This window comes from Rhinatrema bivittatum, chromosome 11 (assembly GCF_901001135.1).
Source record: "Rhinatrema bivittatum chromosome 11, aRhiBiv1.1, whole genome shotgun sequence".
Lineage (NCBI taxonomy): Eukaryota > Metazoa > Chordata > Amphibia > Gymnophiona > Rhinatrematidae > Rhinatrema > Rhinatrema bivittatum.
Window position 1 is genome coordinate 73,373,430 of NC_042625.1, and position 20,822 is coordinate 73,394,251.

General features: G+C 46.9%; 1 protein-coding gene across 1 annotated transcript in view; it reads right to left on the bottom strand.

The window, feature by feature from the left end:
- Positions 1 to 872: 872 nt before the first annotated feature.
- The window catches only part of MAP3K10 (mitogen-activated protein kinase kinase kinase 10), a 38,854-nt gene continuing 18,904 nt past the window's right edge, over positions 873 to 20,822 (bottom strand). The window contains 7 exon segments of the mRNA XM_029571066.1: positions 873 to 1,815; positions 7,669 to 8,307; positions 10,016 to 10,128; positions 10,631 to 10,769; positions 11,482 to 11,604; positions 18,436 to 18,676; positions 19,320 to 19,495. Coding sequence (XP_029426926.1) covers positions 1,430 to 1,815; positions 7,669 to 8,307; positions 10,016 to 10,128; positions 10,631 to 10,769; positions 11,482 to 11,604; positions 18,436 to 18,676; positions 19,320 to 19,495 — 1,817 coding nt within the window. The 3' untranslated portion in view covers positions 873 to 1,429.

Genomic DNA, 20,822 nt, shown 5'->3' on the forward strand with positions numbered 1-20,822 from the left:
CCCACCTCTCCTGGACATTTCAAGTAACCGTTCTGCGCCAGGAGCCATACACCAGAGCTCCTCCTGGAACCCCGAATCAGACCCCCGGGTGTCACCCTTAAGCAATGACCACAATGCCCTCTTTCTTGGGGGCTGTGAATTCTGCTTCCATGGCACCCCCGGCTCTTGCTACAGGGCTGGCCAGCTCGTGACATTTATTCACACAGGATGTGGACTCTTTAGCTGTATTACACGTCAGTCAAATCCAGCCAGCCCCCTCCCCGAGGGACAGCCTAGAAGCACTTTTCTGATTAACACAGACGAGCAGACACAAAGCTGCCTTTGTTACATCGGCACCGCAGATTCTCCTGAGGTCACAGGCACAGCTGGGGTGGAACAGCCAGGAATTCCCCTTTCTCTCTCCGCATGTACGCACTTGCAGTTTCCTCCAGCCCAGCTGGGACCACAAGTCCCTGCATGCAGTGGGGGAAAAGCAGGACCTGGCTCAACAACGGAAACCGGCAAGTCTCTCAGCTGTGTGGCCATTGCTTTTACCTCCTTATCCCCATTCAGAAAAGCCACAGGAACAGCAAAGCATCTGGTTTTTTTTTTTTGGTTTTTTTTAATTCCTTGGGTCTGCAGTGGTCAAAAAGCACCTGCTTCATTCCAACAAGGTTTGAGTAGAAAAACTAAGGTGCCAGTACCAGGATTCATTTACACAACATAACCATGTCTGGCCCCATACACCGACAGACACGATGTGGAATTTAAATAGGTGGGAAGGGGCGGGGGTTTCTCTCAAATTAATAAATACAGCAAGTTCCAAAAAATGTCACTTTTTAACCTTAAGTCACCACAAGAGGGTTCCTGCCGTAGCATCTTTTCCTATTCAGCATGCTTTGGGGAGTTGGTTTTTTTTTTTGACAGAGGATCCATCCTGCATCTTCCCTCAGCGTTAAAACTCTACAGCTGCTTTTTCTGCCCTCGAACAGCAGGACAGGATGCCTTTGTCCATGGATTTAACAGCAGTGGGGGGAAAGTGTCAGGGATTTCATCAGAGAGGTGCTGATTTTGCCAGAGAGTTGGATAAAGTGGTGAACGGTGAGGGGACTCCAGTAAAATGCAGAGGGCACAGGGTCTGAAAGTACCAGGGGAGGCTCCAGGATAATGCACAGAGCCCAGGTGCTGAAAATACCAGAGGAAGACTCCAGTAAAATGCAGAGAGCTGGCTGAACATGCTGGAAGAGAAACGAGCAAACACAGCTGGTGCCTTGGTAGGTATAACGGAGATACTGGGAGGTTGGGGTAGCAATTCCAGGAGAACCCTCGCGGTACCAAATTCCCCTGTAGTCAAACCTAAGCCGTGAGCAACGCTCCAACTCCTTGCAAATACATTCACCATCATGTCCCTGAGTCACCTGGGCTGCTGTAGGGCACTGCTAGTAGGAGGTCAGTGGGAGACATCCGTCTCCAGGCTGTAGAAAGTGACTGCACCGCACAACGGCACGGTGCTGTCCTGGCTCTGTCCCTCCATGTCCATGTCCAGCAAGGTCTCTGCAGCCCCAGCCTGCTCCACGTCAGACCTCTCCTCACTGGCACTACTTAAGGGCGTCTCGCCACTGCTGGACGGCGAGGAGCTCCGAGTCCGGGCAAATGACACAAACTTCCAGGGGTCGATCCGGGCCTTGTGTGCGGCTGGGCGAGGCCGAGCTGCAAACTCCAGGGTCTTCGGCCTCTCCATCGCTGCATCCCTCTCCGAGTTCCTGCGGCGGGACGTGGGAGGGAAGATGGAATGGGGATCTGGCAGACGCGGGACCTCTGCGTTCTCCCTGTAGCCTGAGGCAGAAAGCAGAGCGTTCAGTCATTGCCTTCAATATAACAGGATAGGACAAGCTTTTTAAAGAGTTTTGCATGCCTTCTGGTTGACTAAGAAATAACTACCACAAATCAGATCTATAGGGCTACTAAAACATACACAGCACTGTACAGATACAAACAAGAGACAATCCCTACTCTCCAACGCTTATAATATAGTCAAGAACCATGAGGTACCAGGAAATGTGAAAGTGGTTGAAAGGCTACAGTGAAGGTTTAAGATGTATATGCAGCCTCTAAAAGGCTGACTTGAATAAGGCCAGATGAGGCCTGATGCACTGACTCAGAAAGGCTTTTTCAAGTATAGGGCTCAGCTAGGTGGGCAGTGCAGAATCGGAAGAAGAGCAAAAGGTGAGAGCAACTTAACTGAGGACAGGCCCAGATTCAGGCATAAAACATAAGCAATGCCTCCAGTGCCAAATTTTGACTGGCGCTGGAGCGTTGTCACTGCAGCTATGCTTCTACTGGGGCCTACACCTCCCAGCCGCTTACCTAAAGCAGCTCTGTCCCAATCCTGCACGATGGCAGCAGTCTAAAAGAAATTCAAAGTAGGGCCTGCAGCTTGCAGCCGCACACTCAACGCCCCGCCTCTTGCACGGGTCTCCATACTAACAGGACGCGTCAGGCTCTTGAGCGCGTGGCGCAGGCCCCACGTTGAATGTTTTTTTTTTAGACTGCTGCTGCTGCGGCTAGGAACTCCCTCCCTCCCCCGTATCTCAGGAGAGAAGAGGGGAGGGGTGTGCCTGCTAGGCCCCCTCCTCCTCCCTTCACTGTCTGTGGGCGCTGGCAATGCCAATATGGCCCTGGGTACAGAGAGTAGATCTGGCAGTCACTGGCATAAAGCGAAGAAGGAAATTACAGCATCAAGGGAACAAGTGTAGAAAGAGAACTGGGCCCAGGACAGAGTCTTAGGGAACACCAACTGATAAGGGGACAGTGGTGGAGGAAGATCCAGCAAAAGATCCAATGAAAGAGGTAAAAGGCGAACCAGGAAAGGACAGAATTATGGAATCAAAGTGAGGACACTGGGCCAAGGAGTATGGGGTCAAAAAGCAGCTGATAGTTCGAAGAGAACGGAAGACAGAGTAAAGACCTCTAGCCAGGGCTATGAAGAGATCACTGGCAAGGGTCATCTTCATGGAATGGAGAGGGCCAAGGCCAGACTGCAGTGAATCAAGAATGGCTTCAGATGCAAGAAAATCAAGGCAGAAGAGGTAAACGGCTCACGTTGTTTTGATGTGAAAGGAAGGACGACAGTCAACAAAACAAGAAGGGCCCAGTGAATGACTTCTGAGGGGTGGTGCGACTGCAGCTAGTTGGAAAGTGGCAATGGAAGGCGATAGACTGAGGAGGTCGTAGATGGAGGGGATGAATGCAGAGGAGACAGAACTCAGGAGCTGGGGTCAGAGGAACAAAGAGCAAGTTCGAAGGAGGAGAGAAAACTGGAAGTTTCCTTCTCTGTGATTTTTGAAATGGGTGAAAAGGGTGGCAGGGGCTAAGAGACGGGGGGTGGGGGGGGGGGGGGAAGATGGAAGAAGGACGGTGGAGAACTCAAGATTAATGTTGTAAACCCCGTCAAGGAAGAAATCAGCCAATGTCTGGACAGACTGTGAAGGAGAGCAGGAGGAGGAAGGTGAGGGCAGCTGTCAGATGGTTACAGCTGGCTTGCTTGGCAAGCTTAATAGGACATTGGAAGGAGGTGAGCAGGAATCTGAAATGCAGGAAGGCAGCCTAGGAATGAGACCTTAGCTGGAGATGCTCTGCAGAGTGGGTGCAGGAAACAAACTTTGAAGGCGGGGATTTAGTTGCCTTAAAGAACAGAGGAGAGCTGGGGTATGGAGTCCAAAGCAGAGGAGAGCATGCTGAGGAACGGAATAGCGAACAAAACTGAGAAGGTCATAATGCCACCGCACCTAGGGGCCGATGCAATATCATGCGCTCAGCGATAGCCTAGCGCGCTCAAAACGCGCGTCCAAACACCCGATGCAATAAGGAAATGAGTACGTCCAAAACGTGCGGCCAAACTCATGCACAGCTAATAGTGCTCATCCCATGTAAATGCCATGTAGATGAAACTTTTGGCTATTACCCCTGATGCAAAAAAACTTGCCGTGTGCTGGACATGCACTTTTTAAACACGGCAAACTGAACATCAGTTTGCCCAGCATGATTAAGTCATGCTGGGCATCAAGGGCTCATTAAAAAAACAAAAAAAAATCCTACTTTCTGTGGGTCCTCCTATTTTTAGTATCGTCGCAATATTAAATAGGAGGAACCACAGAAAGCGGCAACAGAAGAAAAAAAAAAAAAAGTCTTGATGGCAGCCAGCCTAGGAAAACAGACGCTCAATTTACCAGCCTCCATTTTTCTAGCCTGTGGCTTTGAGTACAACCGTTCCTCCTGGATGCCTGGTGCCAAAGAGACGCTAGGGATGCACAATTGATCCCTAGCGCACCACCTCATTACCATACTACATCGGGTGCCCAGAAGACATGGCTGTGCGCTCATTAAAAAAAAAAAAAAAAATTGGCATCCAGTTTGGACGCACATTTTTACGCGCGGCTTATTGCAACAAATTGGAGAACGTTTTTTTTCACTCAATGCACAATCAAGCTGTGGAATTAGTTGGTAGAGGATGGGGTCCAAATAAATAGCAGAGCAAGGGGTTTGGACAAGCTCCTGGAATAAAAGTCCATAAACCATTATTAACCAGGTGGACATGGAGAAAGCCACTGCTTATCTCCAGAAATGAATCTAATCTTTGGGATCTGCCGGGTACTTCCTAGTGATCTGGATTGGCCACTGTCGGAGACAGGATGCTGGGCTGATGGACCCTTGGTCTGACCCCCATGGCACTTTTTTTTTTTTTTTTAAATTAATATTTTATTGAAAACGCACTTATATCCAAAAACATTTGACAAGAATTCCAGAGCAACCATCAAAATGATATACAAAAATGTTAACCATAATAACATAGAAATCATGATAAAACATATACTGTAATAATAGCCAGAAAGAATTTGGGGAGCAAAATCCTAACCAGAGGTTGCCCTGACATTTCCCATCCCAAGAATCCACAACATCGGCAAACCAATAATCCAGCTAAGCAGCCCTCCCACCCACCCACCCCCTCCAATATGGATATCTAGTAAATTAGAATGGGAACAGAGCAGTATCCAAATGTTGCATGGCCTGGGTGACAAACATATGAAATCATCAATCTTTAGTGATTATCTTCCATGGAGCGTTTCCACGAATCGTAGAGAGACCAAACTTTCTCAAATTCTTTACAGCTGTAATTTTGTCCAAAGTATACACCTTCTTGACATCTCCCCAGAAAACTGTAATAAATGGGCACTCCCACCACAAGTGCATAAAGGAGCCCAACCCCTGACATGCTTTCCAACATTCAGCTGTGTGAGAAGGCAACATCTTGTGATGTCATACCGGAGTCATATACCAAAAGGTATAAAGCTTTGTAGCCATTCACAGGAATATTTGCAGAGACAAGACCCTTTCCTTCTGGAAGGAAGAATTTTATCCATAAGGAAGTCATGCACTGTTCATGTCGCATCCTGTGGTGAGGATGAACCTGCGGAATTTCACCTCAGCCTCTTGCCTGCCTCCCTTTTTCACTCGCTGCCAGTGAGGTAGATCCTCACAAGGCTGCATGGCTGCTTTTGAATTTGTGTGCTGAGCTGGTACGGAATATCCCGCATCTTGAAGTATCGCTGTGGCTTCATCCGGCGTCTTGACACTGTGTGAAGTACCCTAAAGCATAAACCAAAGTCCAGTTGGGTGAAGACACCGATAGCGCACATTTTCGGCTTGGCGCAGAGTTGCGAGCTCCCGGAACTCTTGCCGTTTCTTTAATGTGGTGGGGGAGATAGCTGAAAAGATAGATATATCTTGGCCCTCCCACTACCAAACAGCTTGTTTCCGAGCTATATTGAAAATCTGCTCCTTGACCGCAAAAGGAGTGGAAGCACCCTATTACATCCCTAGGCTTGTTGGAGACCTTAGGACCCAGAGAACGATGTGCCCTTTCTATTTTTATCTCAAATGGCATCGACTGATCTTCATTAGTGCCACCTCCAGCTCGGTAAAGATGTTGGCATAGCTTACCCACCACCGCCGGGCAATCAGAGTACTCCAGAGCTTCAGGTATACCTCAAAAATGCAGATTGCATCTGCATGATCAATTTTCAAGGTCTTCCAGTTTTTCTGAAAGAAGATCATAGTCAGCTTTAGCGGTGGTTAGCGCCGTACGCGTACATTTTAACTCCTCTGCGTGCACGTCAACTCGAATGTCCATTTCATCCACTCTGTGGCCTATATCTGAAATCTCTTCCTTTAAATCATTGATCAAAGCCGTTATCTGCTGTTTATGCACACAAATATCCTGCTGAAGATCTTGGAACCATGCATGAAATTCTTCGCAGGATGGTATATCTGTCTTGGTGATCTTGGAAATTGTATCAGGGCCCGCTTCCGACCCCAAATCATCGACCACCGCCATATTGTCAGTATTGATCTCGCAGCCATCATCAAGTTTTGTATAAGAGAAGGTCCTAAAATCAACGGATTTCTTCTTTACCGACATTACTATTATCCAGAAGTGAAAGCTGAAATGTAGTGCCTCTTATTGCGTTAGGATGCCTAGGAGATCACTTTGATAAAACAGCTTCACGGAGGAGCTCGGTCCCAAACCTCTGATCACGTCATTTCCTCCCAGGCACTTCTTATACCCTTAATTGCAGGATGAGAGAGATCAGACAGTAGTGGAGAAGATGCAAAGGGTTGATAGCCTGGTGATTTCTAAAGGTGTAAGTGGTAACAGGGAGAGACTGGGGCAGAAAGCAGTAATTGTTAGGTTGACCCAAGAAATGGATATCACAGCCTACATAATGCTCTGTATTATACAATAGTACAGGGGGCAGGCAACTCCAGTCCTAGAGTGCTGAAAGCTGGTCGGGTTTTCAGGATATTTATAATGAATACGCATGAGATGCAGTCGAGGTGGTGCATGAATATTCACTGTGGAAAACCTGACCAGCTTGCGGCATTCCAGGGCCGCAGCTGCCTACCCCCCCTGCGACAGTGGGACAGATTATTTACCTTTGATAACCAATAACATCCAAAATACAAACTGACCAGATAAACTTAGTAAAATATCCATCTCCTGAAAAGCAGACGAGAAAAAATTTCCATTGAAAAACAAAATTGGTCAACAATTAATTTGAGAAGTGCTAGTGGGTACTTTGGCCCAAACATGTTAAATGTAAGGATTGAGGTGAAAGTCCCCTTCCAATTTTTTACTTCTGTGGTTTGTTTTAGGCTTTTCTTTCCTCTCCTCCTGTGGTATTGGGGTTTTTTGTTCCCTTCCAGAAGCTGGCAGGAAATGAAAGCCTCAGACCCACGTTGCAACGTTCCCAAACAGTGCCGGCGAGCCACTTCACCAGCTTCCGGCACACTGGGAGGAAGGCCCAAACAGACAGCAAGCACACGCCTGCACTTTTACATCTCCTTTGCCTGCGGGGAGAAGCGAAAACCATCCCAGGAAATGCCTCCTCTAGGGGAGGGGGACACACACGCTGATTTACCCATGTAAATGGCTTTGAATATTGTGTTTGCAGGACTCTAGCTCAGAAAGTATCCTTAGCCATTAGTATTTAGACTGAAAAGGATAAGATTGATCTACTTTGTACCTTCCATCCTTTCTAGCTTATTCCTGTGTGCAATATTAGTTCTGTAAAATGAAATAAACTTTCATTATCCAAAAAAAAAAAATAGTTTAACATGAAAGGCACCAACCTGCAAATGTCAGAGTCTGTGTGCTGCCATTGGTTGGGCTCTGCCGATGAGCCAGGCTCAGCTGCCGGATGGCACCATCAGAGGGGGTTCGCCGGTGACCCCGTGTTGCTGCTGTTGCCATAGCTACGCTCACATGGGTGGGTGTGAGAGACTGCCGGGGGTCCCTCTTGAAGCTCTCGGCTTTGAAGTCCACCAGGGGGTTGGTGCGGGCTCCCTCAGTCCCCTCGTCACTGTCCGAGGGAATCAGGGACTTGGTGGAGTTGCAGTCAGAGATGGATGACAGGGACAGGAGGGTGACGGAACTGGTGGGCTCCGGGCTGGTGCTGCGCCGGATCCGGCCTGCCCGCTGAAACAGCCCCTCCCGTTTCTTCCTTTCCTCCTGTAGTGCTTGCACCCGGCCCAGCTCCAGAAGGTCGCTGCTGCCCCCACCCAGGGCTACGGAGGCAAGGATGGAGGCACAGCCCAGCAGCGCCATCTCACACTTTCTGCGCAGTGAGCAGCGCCGGGCACCCTCTGCAGAGGCGGCAGCCACAGGCCCTGGGTTCTCGGAACTGGACTGGTTCTGAATGGGCAGGGTGAGATAGGACTGACTGGAACAGGGTGAATAGGGTGTGCTACCCTCTACATCAATATATTCCTCTGCCAAGAAATCACACACAAAGAAAAGGAAATTTAGAGTTACGGCAATGAGAGAGATCCAGTTTGTCTGATAGTGTAACATATGTCCTGTGGATGTCCAGACTCCCTGCTAGCTGTGATACCATTTTTCAGGTTGACAGAAGAATTATCCAGAGATGTTGCACATGAGTTGCTGAGGCCATACCTGAAGAAGCCACTTGTTTGATCTGGAAAACTCATGTACAGCTCAGAATAATTCTTCCATTGGTTCAATAAGAAGTACCACAATTTCAGAAAAGATAGTCTTCGCCAAGACCAATACAGTCATTAGAAGCTTGCAATACAATTCGCAAATCACCAGGGACCAGATGGTTTACTCTCAGAAGGCAGAAGCTGTGCAGCAGTTCAAAAGTAGAAGCAGTGAGCAGGAATTCTCACCCCATGCTATTTGAAAATTGTTTTTAATCAACAAAGTTATTAAGGACAGTGATTTAAGATGCTGTTTCCCCCCCTCCCCCAGGCAGTTTCATCCGTCCCTGTGTCACAATCCCTGGACCTGATTGGTCCATGTTGGCTATGATGTCACAAGTGGCACCATGCGCAGAGAGCGAGCCGATCTGGTCCCGTTCCATGGGAGAGAGCATGTGACATGCTCACGGGAAAAGCAGCCAATAAAACTTTAAAGCTGAAGCTCGCAGGGCATGTGGTGATGCATCAGATATTCCGAGAACACCACCATGCCAACTCTGGAAATATGCAGCTGAGTTTGGCAGGGCCTACCTACCACCCATCAGAATGGGGAGACCCTGCACTCGCCAACCCCAAGAATCTGGCTCTGTGCTCATGCTGCATTGGCAGGAAGCTAACAGGCATGGACTCTGCTGATTAATTAAATTGTGCATCCGCTGTTCTGTGCTTTATTAGTGAGCCCTGATGTCTGCATACAGACAAATAACCTCTCCGAGTCTCCAGAGAAGCCACTTAGCTCCTGAGGTGTCTCCAAGTGCTGAGCTCTCTCACTTCCAGACTCATACTTGTTACAGCAGCAGTAATTTACAATGTGGGGAAATTCTGACTCCGTGTACGGATGGATTATTTATTTATTTATTTATGCATGCAACTAATTTATAGCCTGCCAATCTACAATTCTTGGCAGGAAACAAAGTTACACCCATAGTTCCCTCACTAAGTACTGGGTTTATATTTCTGGTCCTTGGAGAGAGGGATGGTATTGCACAGAATTTGAGGTAAATTTGCTCAGTTCGGGACTAGCAGGAGGTGCAACAGGTGGGATCAAGTGCACTGGCAGAGCTGTGTGTCTGGTGGTGGTGAGGATGTCTCAGTACCGGAATAGCAGGGAGTGCTGCGAGGCAGGACTGAGGTGCCCTGTCAGGGGTGTGGCAGGGGCCTCAGTACTAGAATGGCAGGAGGAGCTGCAGAGCAGGAGTGAAGCGTATTGGCATTCCTTTGAGAGTCTCTGGAGCAGTGAGGAGGTGCCTGGAGACAGCTCCTGTAACATTAATTCCCCACATTTCTAAACAGTGGGATAAAGTCCTCTCCAGCAGAGTGCCAGACATATACTGATCAAACGAATGATAGCAACAGGTCTCACTTAGCACCGCATGGCGATTTGAAATATCTACTCACACTCTGTGGCCCCCTTACCACCCCCTCCTCCCCCTCTCGTTAATCCCTAGAAATCCACTGCTGTCACCGAATAGTTCCTTACCCATCTCTGTGAGACTGGCGAAACCTCCGGTGATGGGGGCATGCTTAGGCGATTTCCCCAGGTTGGGGGCACTGGAGGACCACTGTTTGGTTGCCTCGCCAAGGGACTTCAGTCTAGGATCAAAAACAGAAACAAAAAGGAGGTGAATTCCAAAAGACTACAGGGGGAGGAGGATTCGGGGCAGCACCAGACGGAGAGAAAATCTGAGGACCTCAGGGGTCCCAAAAAGCCCAGTACCGAATCTTACGGAGAGGGGACCGCAGGGGCTCATCTAGAATCACAATGAGCGAGAGATGGAAGGAACCTCAGAAGGGACTGCTAGGGCCGTCTACTCCATCCCTCAACTGCCTTCGGACAAGGCCCACTGCACCTAAATCCATCCCAGACGGACCTGCGCCTGACCTGCTCTTACAATCCTCCCACCACTTCCCTGGGAAACTCCTTCCAGTGTGTGGCTTCCCTTGCATCTTTCAATCATGACCTCTCCCCCCATGCCCCAGGGACTTTTACGGTTTGGTGGCAACTCCCTTTTCTACCTTCGGAAATATGAGAGACAGCACAGCTTAAATATCAACAGAACGTGCACCCAAAAGAACCAGGAAGGAAAGCTTTCACCTCTCTTCCCCTCCGAGCCTTTCCTTTTGTTGTGTGGAGCTTGGTCCCCAGGTTCGGCCTTTCTTCTTGTTACCCATCAGCTCCTCCTCCTTCAGCACTGTGCTGCGGCCCCAGGTCTTGCTACCATCTACAGGGGTCACTGGAAATAACAAAGGGTCATTACGACCTAACCCACGCCAGTTTCGGAGACTGGCACACGGTGATGCGGTAAGACCTCTATGGTCTTCACACCTTGAGAGAATGAACAAGGCTGGATAATTATTGACTCTCAGGGCCTACAGAAAGATACACAAACACATGGGCTGCACGGTCCACCTGGTCTGCGTCCATGTGTCCCTGCCTCCTCAATCTGAGCTTTCCTAGTAATCCTATTGTGTCTGTCCCATGGCTGCTTTAATTCTGCCATCATTTGGTTCCTCCCATTTTTTTTTTTGCTTCAGCTACACTGAGGTCACCCCCCCCTCTGTTTCTTCCCTTCCTAAATGGCCTGTGGGTTTCTGTACATCAAATGCACAATTTGGAATTTAAAAAAAAAAAAAATGAAAGTGCAATCATCAAATCCCTGACCATTCTTCCGATTTGTTAGAGTATTCTTTCATTTTCTCTCACACCCAACCTGGGGTAAACCCATGTTATCTGCAAGCAGGGACACTTTTCCCACAGTCACCTACAGAGACAATGAAGGGGACGAGCCCAGTACTGATCCTGGTGGCTCTCCGCCGGTCCCTCGCTCTTCACCAGAGGGGACCCCATTTGGCTTTCCGAGTCCTGCTGCTTAACCAGTTTATGCTTTTTTTCCCTCCCACTTCCAGGCTTGGCTGGTTTGCTCACCAGTCTTTCGTGGTACTCACGTCGGATTGCTCGGAGCCTGGGGATGATATTTGGGCTCCCAGGAGGACTGGAGCCATTGACCCCTTGCCCTTTACACTTGTCCAGTGTGGGAGAAGCTTGAACTGTTATTTTGTGTTCAAAACCTGAAAGGAAAAAAAAAAAAAAGATAAAAATCAGAACTAGAGGGCAGGACAGTGTGATGCAAAAATATCCCTTCAAATAGGACATTTTCAAACTGTCCACTTTAGTGCAATTCCGCTGGTATTTTTAATCTGAGAGCTTTGCATCTAATTTCAAAGGGACTGTATAGATAGATTTTCACCTTAGAAAATCTCTAACCACAGACTTTTGTGCCATTTTTTTTGGCTGGTTAAAAAATTTTCTGGATATTAACTCAGGGAGATTTTGAAGCTTTGCATGTTATTTTCTCATTCCTCCTGCCCCCAACACACGTGTGGGAACGCCTCCCCCGCCTGCAGCTACTCATGCACGTGTTGGGGGAAGGCCGTGCACACTTCTTAGCTGGATCGAGGGAGGCAAAATTTCAGACGGGCTGCATCCCCTTCTGTGAGCAAGATTGGGACTTGGATATTTCAGGTTCTCATGAGTTTTGCTAGAGCAGGTTTAGGTTGCGTGATACAGTAATGTCCAGATTGGAAGGGCAAGGTTAATGGGGACAGCTGCTTTAGTGGGACAGAATGCGAGGCAGCCATTTGCTCTCTTATTTTTTTGTGTAACTTAAATTACATTGTTTTAAAATGATATCATTAATAAACCTGAGGAGGATAATTTTATAACAGCACATGTGGAAAGTAAATGTGGACTTTAGCCTGAATTTTCAAAAAAATGCTTACACCTTGTCTACTTTGAAAATGAGCCTGAAACGTGTTGAATACAAGGTGGCATACGAACACGCATTTACCCCCACTCACTATGTACGAATAGATTTCCATGCACGCTTTCCAAAATTGATAAGTGCATGCTTGAACGCTCTCCCCAACCCCCCACAGAACTTCTCTTTCCAGTGCATGTAACAGCACGTGTGCTTCTGCGTGAACTTTTATGTGCACAATCCCCAGGGCAATTTTCTAAAAGCCCATTTATGTGCAAAAAGCACGATGGAAAAAATCAGGCCATAAACATTCACAGATCCATGCTCCAGCTGAAAGAGTCACCATCAACAAACGGAGGTCAATACTCAACTGGTATGTCCAGCTTAGCCGGATAAACTGTGGGTTTTCAGAATTCCTGCCCTTTGATTGCCTCAGAGTTCTCTGGCTAAGTATTTAGTGGGATAAAACTTATCCAGATATCTTGGAGGAGATCAGAGGCAGAATTATTTGGCTATCTCTGATATTCAGAGTTATCCAGACAACTTATCTAACTACAGGATCATTTACTAAGCTGTGATGAGGCTTCACTGCCTGGCAGTGTGGCTGAAAGGCAGAATATAAATAAACGCCATTACACACAGATATTGTGCTGCATGTCAAAATATTGCATGCTATCTTCTCCAGAAAAACCCTGGGCAAAATGAGCTGATTTGCATGCAAATGTATGTAAATCAGCTCCTTACTAGGCACATACAGGCAGATGCTGTACCGTGCGCTGGCTGCAGCGCAGGGCTTAACCTGCAACTGGATGCGCGTTTTGGACATGCATCCATAACCCCATGTTGATGAGGCTATTATTTATTCCCCCCATGCAAAAAAAAAGTGTGTCCAAGGCGCACATTTTCACTCACTCAAATTAACTCCAGCTCCGGAGCAGGCATTCATTTTGGAGAAGCCCAAAAAGTGTTCAGAAAAGCACTTCCTCCTGCTTAATATCGTGGCGATATTAAGTTGGAGGAACTAAAAAATTTGAAATGTCCCCCCCCCCCCCCCCCCCCCCCAAAAAAAAAAAAAGTATGCCGGCAGTCAGGTTAGGAAAACGGACACTAAAACTGAGCGTCCGCATTCCTAACCTGCTGACAGCCACCTCTCCCGGGCGCCCGCTGCCGAGGATGCGCTAGGGACGCGCAGTTTCCCCTAGCGCCTCCTTTTTACCGCAGCCGCCCGTTTGCATTGGACGCCCCGGAGAGGTGGATCGGCGCTCAATCATGAGCGCCCCTTTAACGCATGCCGATACTGCATCGGCCTGATAGTACACAAATCAAATAATGCAGCTTGCCTTACAATTCGTAAGGGATGTAAGTTGATCAAACGTTAGCTGCACCTCAAGAGGTATAACTAACATTCCCTGGGATCTCCAGAGCCATAATGCATGTCCTCATGCTCCCAGTGTGGCCTGCACAAACCCCTCTGCCGCCCCTCCCCTCCTGCAGTGCAACAACCCTCTGGGCATCTCAGATACCCTCTCCCACATTCCCATTCTACCCCCTGAAATGGTGAAAGTTGTTAAAAAAAAAAAAGTGTAAGAGTGGCAGTGGCAGCCCTGCCCCACCCTATTCCAACCCCCCCCCCTTATGAATGAACAATTGCTCCCCCCACCCAGGAACTCTCTCACATTACCCAGTTATAGTCAGTGCCTAATTGGCAGCACTCCACTGAATATCTGAGACAATTTATCCTGCTAATTTTGACCAGATGAATTGTCTGCTCACCACACTGCTGAAAACAGACCTCCTTATATGACAAAACAGGCACGAGAAACCCCTTCCCTCACTCTAGACCAAACCAATCCCATGACTCTCTCTCTCTAAACCAACCAACCATCCAACCCCATCCATGCAATGTTAAATAGATTTCCGTTCTCCATGCCTTGGGAATCAAACATCCTGCTTACACTGAAGGCAACAATTAAAGTATTTTATATAGGTAAATGCACATTTACTCATGTAAAAAAATCATGTTTTGATTATTGCCCAGCCCATCCCAGCACGGATAAATGCACGCACATTGTTGAATGTGCACATTCATTTTACCCGCAAAAGAAGGGGGGGGGGGGGGGGGAACAGGTTGGGAGAAGACAAAGCATGTGTGGAGATTGCCCTATGAAAATCACACTGGTGCACCCTTGTGTGCACCAGTGTGATTTTCAAAGGGCAACTTCATGAAGATGGCGGGCCACGTGACAGCAGCAGTTCACACAACGCCCTCTGCGTATGGGATGATCCCAATGGCAACCACAATCTGCAGCCACTGTCTGGCAAGGTGGCTAGCTCCAATCTCAGGTGGTGGCTGAACGCTTCATATCGGTCAGAGAGGTTTTCTTTTTTTACTCCAGCCTCAATTTCAATCTATTGTAAATCGCAAAATGAGAGGAAAGTCTTAATGAATCTGGTCCTTTGTTTCCACAGGGAAAAAAAACCTGCTCCACATAAACCATTTAGAGTTCAGAGCGATCTTCAATGCTTTAAAAGAATTCAATCCCTGGTTAAACGTGAACTCTTTACGTGTCCTCTATCCGTCTCGCTTAAATCTTTTAAGCCTTTCTGACTGAATTATTCAATTCCTGTTCGGCAGCACACACCAGAACAGGAGGAATTCCTATTTCTCTGCAAACAGTTGCTAGATTCAGGAAATGCCTGAGAACATAAGAACTGCCGTACTGGGTCAGAGCAAGAGCCCATCAAACCCAGTATCCTGTTCTGAACAGTAGCCAATTCAGGTCACAAGTACCTGGCAGGATCCCAAATAGCAGAGAAATTCCATGTTGCTTATGCTCAGGGAAAAGCAATGCATTTCCCCCCAGTCTACCTGGTTAATAAGTTTATGGACTTTTCCTCCAGGAACTGGCCCAAACCCTTTTTAAACCCAGCTATGCTAACTGCCTTTACCACATCCACTAGCAATGAGTTTCAGGGTTAATTGTGCTTTGATTAAACAAATTTTCTACGATTTGTTTTGTGTGTGCTACTTAGTAACTTCATGGAATGTCCTCTAGTCTTTTTATTTTTTTTGAAAGAGTAGACAACCAGTTTGCAATTACCTGTTCCACTCCATTCATGATTTTATAGGTTTAATCATCTTTATCTTCCAGTTAAAGATTCTTCTACTCTTTGATATCTAAATATAATTCTCACTCAGCTCATGAAATTGCTCTGTCAGCAGAATTAAAATGTCATTCTTGGAAGGTTTGTTTCTGATAGCTGTAACTTCTGCCCACAAAGTACGCGATTTGCAAGCAATAGTCCCATACTCTCCATATTCTCAAATTCTGAATCATTTTGAAAACTAAATTTGTACCAAAAGAGGTCTCTAGATTTCACTTGAATCAATCCATTGCAATATCAGCAATTTTTCCAAGACCGCACACTAGTAAACTCAAATGGGTTCTTCGTCCCAGAAGAGGGACGAAGAACCTCTTCTGGGACGAAGCAGAAGAGCTTTATTGTCCTATTTGGAAAGAACAAAGTCTTACAGTAAATCCTCAACTATATATCTCCTTTGACCGGAATGGGGTTCTTCAGTTACAAAAACAAACTCTTACCATATGATTTCTGATTGCATTTATTTTTCTAATCAATAAGGACAACTTCAAAGTAAGGCAAAAGCTCATCAGATTAGGGCCACATTAGCTTCTGGTTGTATAGAAGAAATCTGTAAAGTTGCCACCTGGTCTTCTATCAACACGTTCACTGCTCATTACTGCCTACAAAATGCTTCACATCAAGACACAATACCACCCTCCTCCCATGTAGAGCTGAAGGTTAGCTTGCTCTGAAGACTGAAGAGATCCGCGCACTGGGAATCCTGATCAAAGAGAGCGGTTTTCTGTCTTGGTGCCATCGATGATATTACCCATGTATGTGGCTGATTTGTTCTGCTGTAAATTGAAATCTTCCATCATTATTGTATTTCTAATTGAAATCTGCCATTATTATTGTATTTCCATGCTTAGTCTAATCTCTATTAGCAAGTCACTATTTTTCACTATCTTGGTTGGGTACATAATAGTAAACCCCCTGGAATTTCCACCCATAGAGAGGTTGACATCCAAAGGCTTTATCTGGATAACTTCTGTAGTTACTTGGAGGTTCCAAACATTTCCCCAGGTAACTCATTACCCACATACAACTCAGCTGGGTAAAAAGAATCCATGCTGGGGGGGGCTGAGTGCGGCTATTCAGCGCCTCCTACCTAATATTAGCCAGGTTAGTCTGCTCGGAAAAAACACCTGTGCTAAAGTTATCCGGGGAACTTTAAGTAAGCACCTTCAGCGGAGCAGTTACCCGGACATTCGGTGGAGCTTAGCTGGGTAACTCACACTCACTGGCCCATCGAATATCAATCTCAGATTTCAGAGTGCCGTTCGTTTCTTGTAGAATCTGCCGCCTGTTTAATTCTATGGAATCCTTAGCATATAAATGCCATCACCTCTTCTATCTGCTCAGGCACTTCAATCTATTTTGTACCTTATCATTGGGTACCATTGGTTCTCATTTTTAGCCAGGTCTCCGAGATGCCTAGTATGTCAATCTTCATCTAGTGTCACACACTCTAATGCCCCCATCTTATTCTTTAGGCTTCTGGCATTTGCATATAGACATCTAAATGGATTCTTTTTAGTCTTTTTTTTTTAATAACGTGGGTAATTTGGAATTAGCTTTTTCCACAGCTTTATTGTCAGGACAATCTAACTTCCGTTTTTTAAATGGTACCCCCTTTGTGGATACCTTGCTCTGAACCATGCACTCCTGTTGCTTTTTCCCCCTCATGGTTTAGTTTAAAAGCTGCTCTATCTACTTTTTTTTTTTTTTTTTTTTAATTGCTAGTGCTAGCACCCAGCTTCCATTTTGGTTAAGGTGGAGCCCATCCTACCAGAAGAGGCTCTCCTCTTCCTAAAAAGACCCCCCCCGTTCTTAATGGATCTAGAGCCCTCCTCATCCACGCATTGAGACTCTGTAGCTCATCCTGCCTCTGGGGGACTGCACATGGAAGTGGGAGCTGTGGAGGGTCTGGATTTTAGTCTACCACCAAGAAACCTAAGTATAGCCTCCAGAACCTCCCTCCTGCACCGTTCCTGTGTCATTGGTACCCACATGGACCATGACAACCTCCCTAGTACTCTCTAAAATCCTATCTAGGAGATGTAGGAGGTTTGCTACCTTCGCAGGTTAAGTTACCAAGCAATCCTCATGGCTGCCAGGCACCCAGCTATCCACATCCCTAATGCCGGGATCACCAGTTACAAGGGCAGTCCTCTCGCTACCCTCCTAGACATATGGCCTTCAAGCTGCATCCTCAGTGCGAGAGGATAACACAGCAACCAGGTGGGCAGGACCGCCACGAATCGATGATACTCTCCAGCCTCGTGACCTCGAGGCTCCAGAATGGAGGTGGGATCGCTCTACTGTGTCCCTGAAAGAGTCCTTTCTCTCTCTCACTGCCTGCCTCAGCTCCTCCAGATCACCCGTCCTAGCTTCCTGAAGGGGTAACTCGTTTCCCCGAGTGCTGGACGCTCTTTGCACTGGGTGCACACACGCCAACCTCTCACCAATCAGCACGAGAATCCTGCATGTGGCGCTCCGTCCACACCACTGGCTTGCCCCCTACCCTGTCTACCTCTATTTGTTTTTCTTTCAACTCAGAAAAAGGACTGCACTTTTCTAAGCAATTTAACCAAAATTATATTGGATTTCTACCTAAAGCTCAGCAAAAAAAAAATAGTTCTAATAACCTTTGGGGGCAAAAGAGAAATTCTTGCCAGGAATGACTTTACAGCAATGAGAATCCTTACAGGAAAGGAAGCTCGCTGCAAGATTAAGGGAGCGAATGCACGAAAAACAAAGGAAGGGGGGAGGGGGTTGGTGGGGTTAAAAAAAAACCCCCCAAAAACTAAGGTTCCATTTTCACCTAGCAGTCTATCAAGCCACAACAGAATACATTTAATTCAATAAAAGAAAAATATAAATGAGAAAAAAGCTAGACAGATAAATACCAGCACAATATAGATAAAAAAAAAAGAAAAAAATGACAAGTAAAGCACCAGCCGGAGCCTCGATGCAATCATTCTGGACAGGGACCCACCTGACGGCAGGCTGATCCGGTTCCCGTCTTTCAGCTTCAGCCGGGTGGTTTTGAAGTTTCCCTTCCGCTTCTTGACCTTTGGCTTCTCGTGATGCATTTGGTACATGATTATGTGCAGCTCCCGCTCCACGATGTCAATCTCCCGCTCAGCCAGTTCTTGCTCCCGGCGCCGCAGGACCTCTTCCTGGTTCTTCTGCTCCTGGGCTGCCCGGATCAGCTCCTCCTCCCGGCTCCGGAGCTCCTGAGACCCCACAAAGCAAAAAAAGACAGAGATACCATCAGCGGTGAGAGCCTACAAGACGTCAACTTGCCTATTTCTGGGCTCTGCGGCTTCTGCTTCCAGGTCTTTCTTTCTTGCCCTGATGTATTCTTGCACTTTTCTTGAAATAAAAAGCGTACACCTTTTATTATGGCAATACCCCCCCCTGCTGCTGAAAAGCTCTTTCCATGAATGCAGCCGTCCGTGCTGTATTCATGTTTCATATGTATCAGTATGACATCTGGGCATGTGTGTGGGGGGGATTCTGATGATCAGAGCTACAGCAGACTCCTCATCCCCCAATTTACTTAAATTCATAAAGATGGGAGTGGCTAAGCATGGACAATAAACAACCACAGAGTGTAAATAAGTCTCTCCTGGATAATTCACTGTGGATATCATGAAAGGAAGATCTGGATGGGACACCCATTGAGGGCCGCGAGAACGGCTACTCGCTCAGGCCTTTGTGGTCCCTGCAGTATCTTTATACACTGCCGGACATCTGCAGTGAAGCCCTCATATCCGGAGCTCTCTCAAAACACTGTCCTGGCGAGGAGGTGGCACTAAGTTTATAGTTATTAAATGCCATGATCCTGGGAGGTCAGCTGCGTCTCAGGCACGTTACCTTCTCTTTGGTCCTCAGGTCGCTGAACATCTGCTGGATCTCCAGCTTCCAGTCCTCCTGCAGAGAGTGGAAGGATTCCAGCGGCATCCGAAACATGGAGGAGTGCTCGATGGCCAGCAGCTGCTCCAGGACAGTTGTGAAGGAAGGCCGGCTGTGAGGCTCCGGATTCCAGCAATCTGCAGGATTGGGGAAAAGGGGGCAGATGGGTGTATCATGAGGCGGGGATTCTACTGGGAGAGGTTAAGCAGTTTACCAGTACCACTATCCAGCTATATTAAAAATATAGCCGGTTAGATTTAAAAAAAAAAAAAAAGTTATCCACGTAGATTTTTCTCGGATGACTTTAACCGGGAAACTTGTCTCACTGGATGTTCGTTGCGAATTATCCGACTACCTTGTCCACTCACCGGTTTACTGAACATGGACCTGGTTTCACAGCCGGTTTAAGAGGAGGCCTCTCTCAGGGGTTTGTTCTGAGCAGGATTCGGGCGCTGCGTTTTACTATGGGCACAGATTATTTCCCAGGTGAATTTAGCCCACACAAAAAGCAACTGCAGGGTCCATGAGCCAGTTATACCCACAAATAAGTTTCCAAGGGAAAGTACGTGCAGACGGTCCCTTTGAAAATTTGTACACAGGGCAGGGGGTGCAAAGTACCCTTGAACTTTGCATCCGGACAGGCTGTATTGAAAACTGCATCCTACATTGATAGTAGGTGGACAAAGGAGAGACATTTTTATACCTTCAAAGAATTCACGATTGCCCTCAGTGAAATCCATGCTAGGGGAATTAAGCCATGTTTATCTTTATGCCCAGCAATTCTGTTCTTAACAATACTTTCCACCATTTTGTCCATCATACTGCTCTGCAGTTTTTGGGATCACCTGTGGATTTGAATGTGCTTCCCTCTAGTTCTTGGGTACTGTGGTAGATTTTAAATGATAGTTTACAGATTACCAGTAGCAGGTCTGCAATTCCATGTTACATTCTAGATTTAAAATTACTTGCCTTTCCCAAACCCTGACTCGTCAAGTTATTTTTTTAAGTACAGTGCCCTGCCTCAGAGAGCTCATAATCTAAGTTTGAACTTGAGGCAATGCAAGATGAAGTGACTTGCCTAAGATCAAGAGTAATGTCAGAAGATTTGAACCCTGGCTTCCTTGCTTCTCAGCCCGATACTCTAACCCCTAGGTCCTGGTGATCTGCTATTATTAATTTGTGAATTTGCTCTACATCTCTTCAGGTCCAGACTGATTTGTTTCAGTTCAGAGTTATCATCTACAAACTATGGTTTTGGCATGGGTATCTCTTCAACATCCTCTATAGTGAAGACTGAAGCAAAGAATTCATTTAGTTTTTCTACCATGGCCTAATCCTCCCCAAGTACCTCTTTTACCCACAGTCATCTTTTAATGCTGGACATCTGCAGCAAATCCTCTCATGTCCTGCTTTATTAATATTTTACAACAGTGCTTATACTCTTTCCTAGTTAGGTTCTACTTT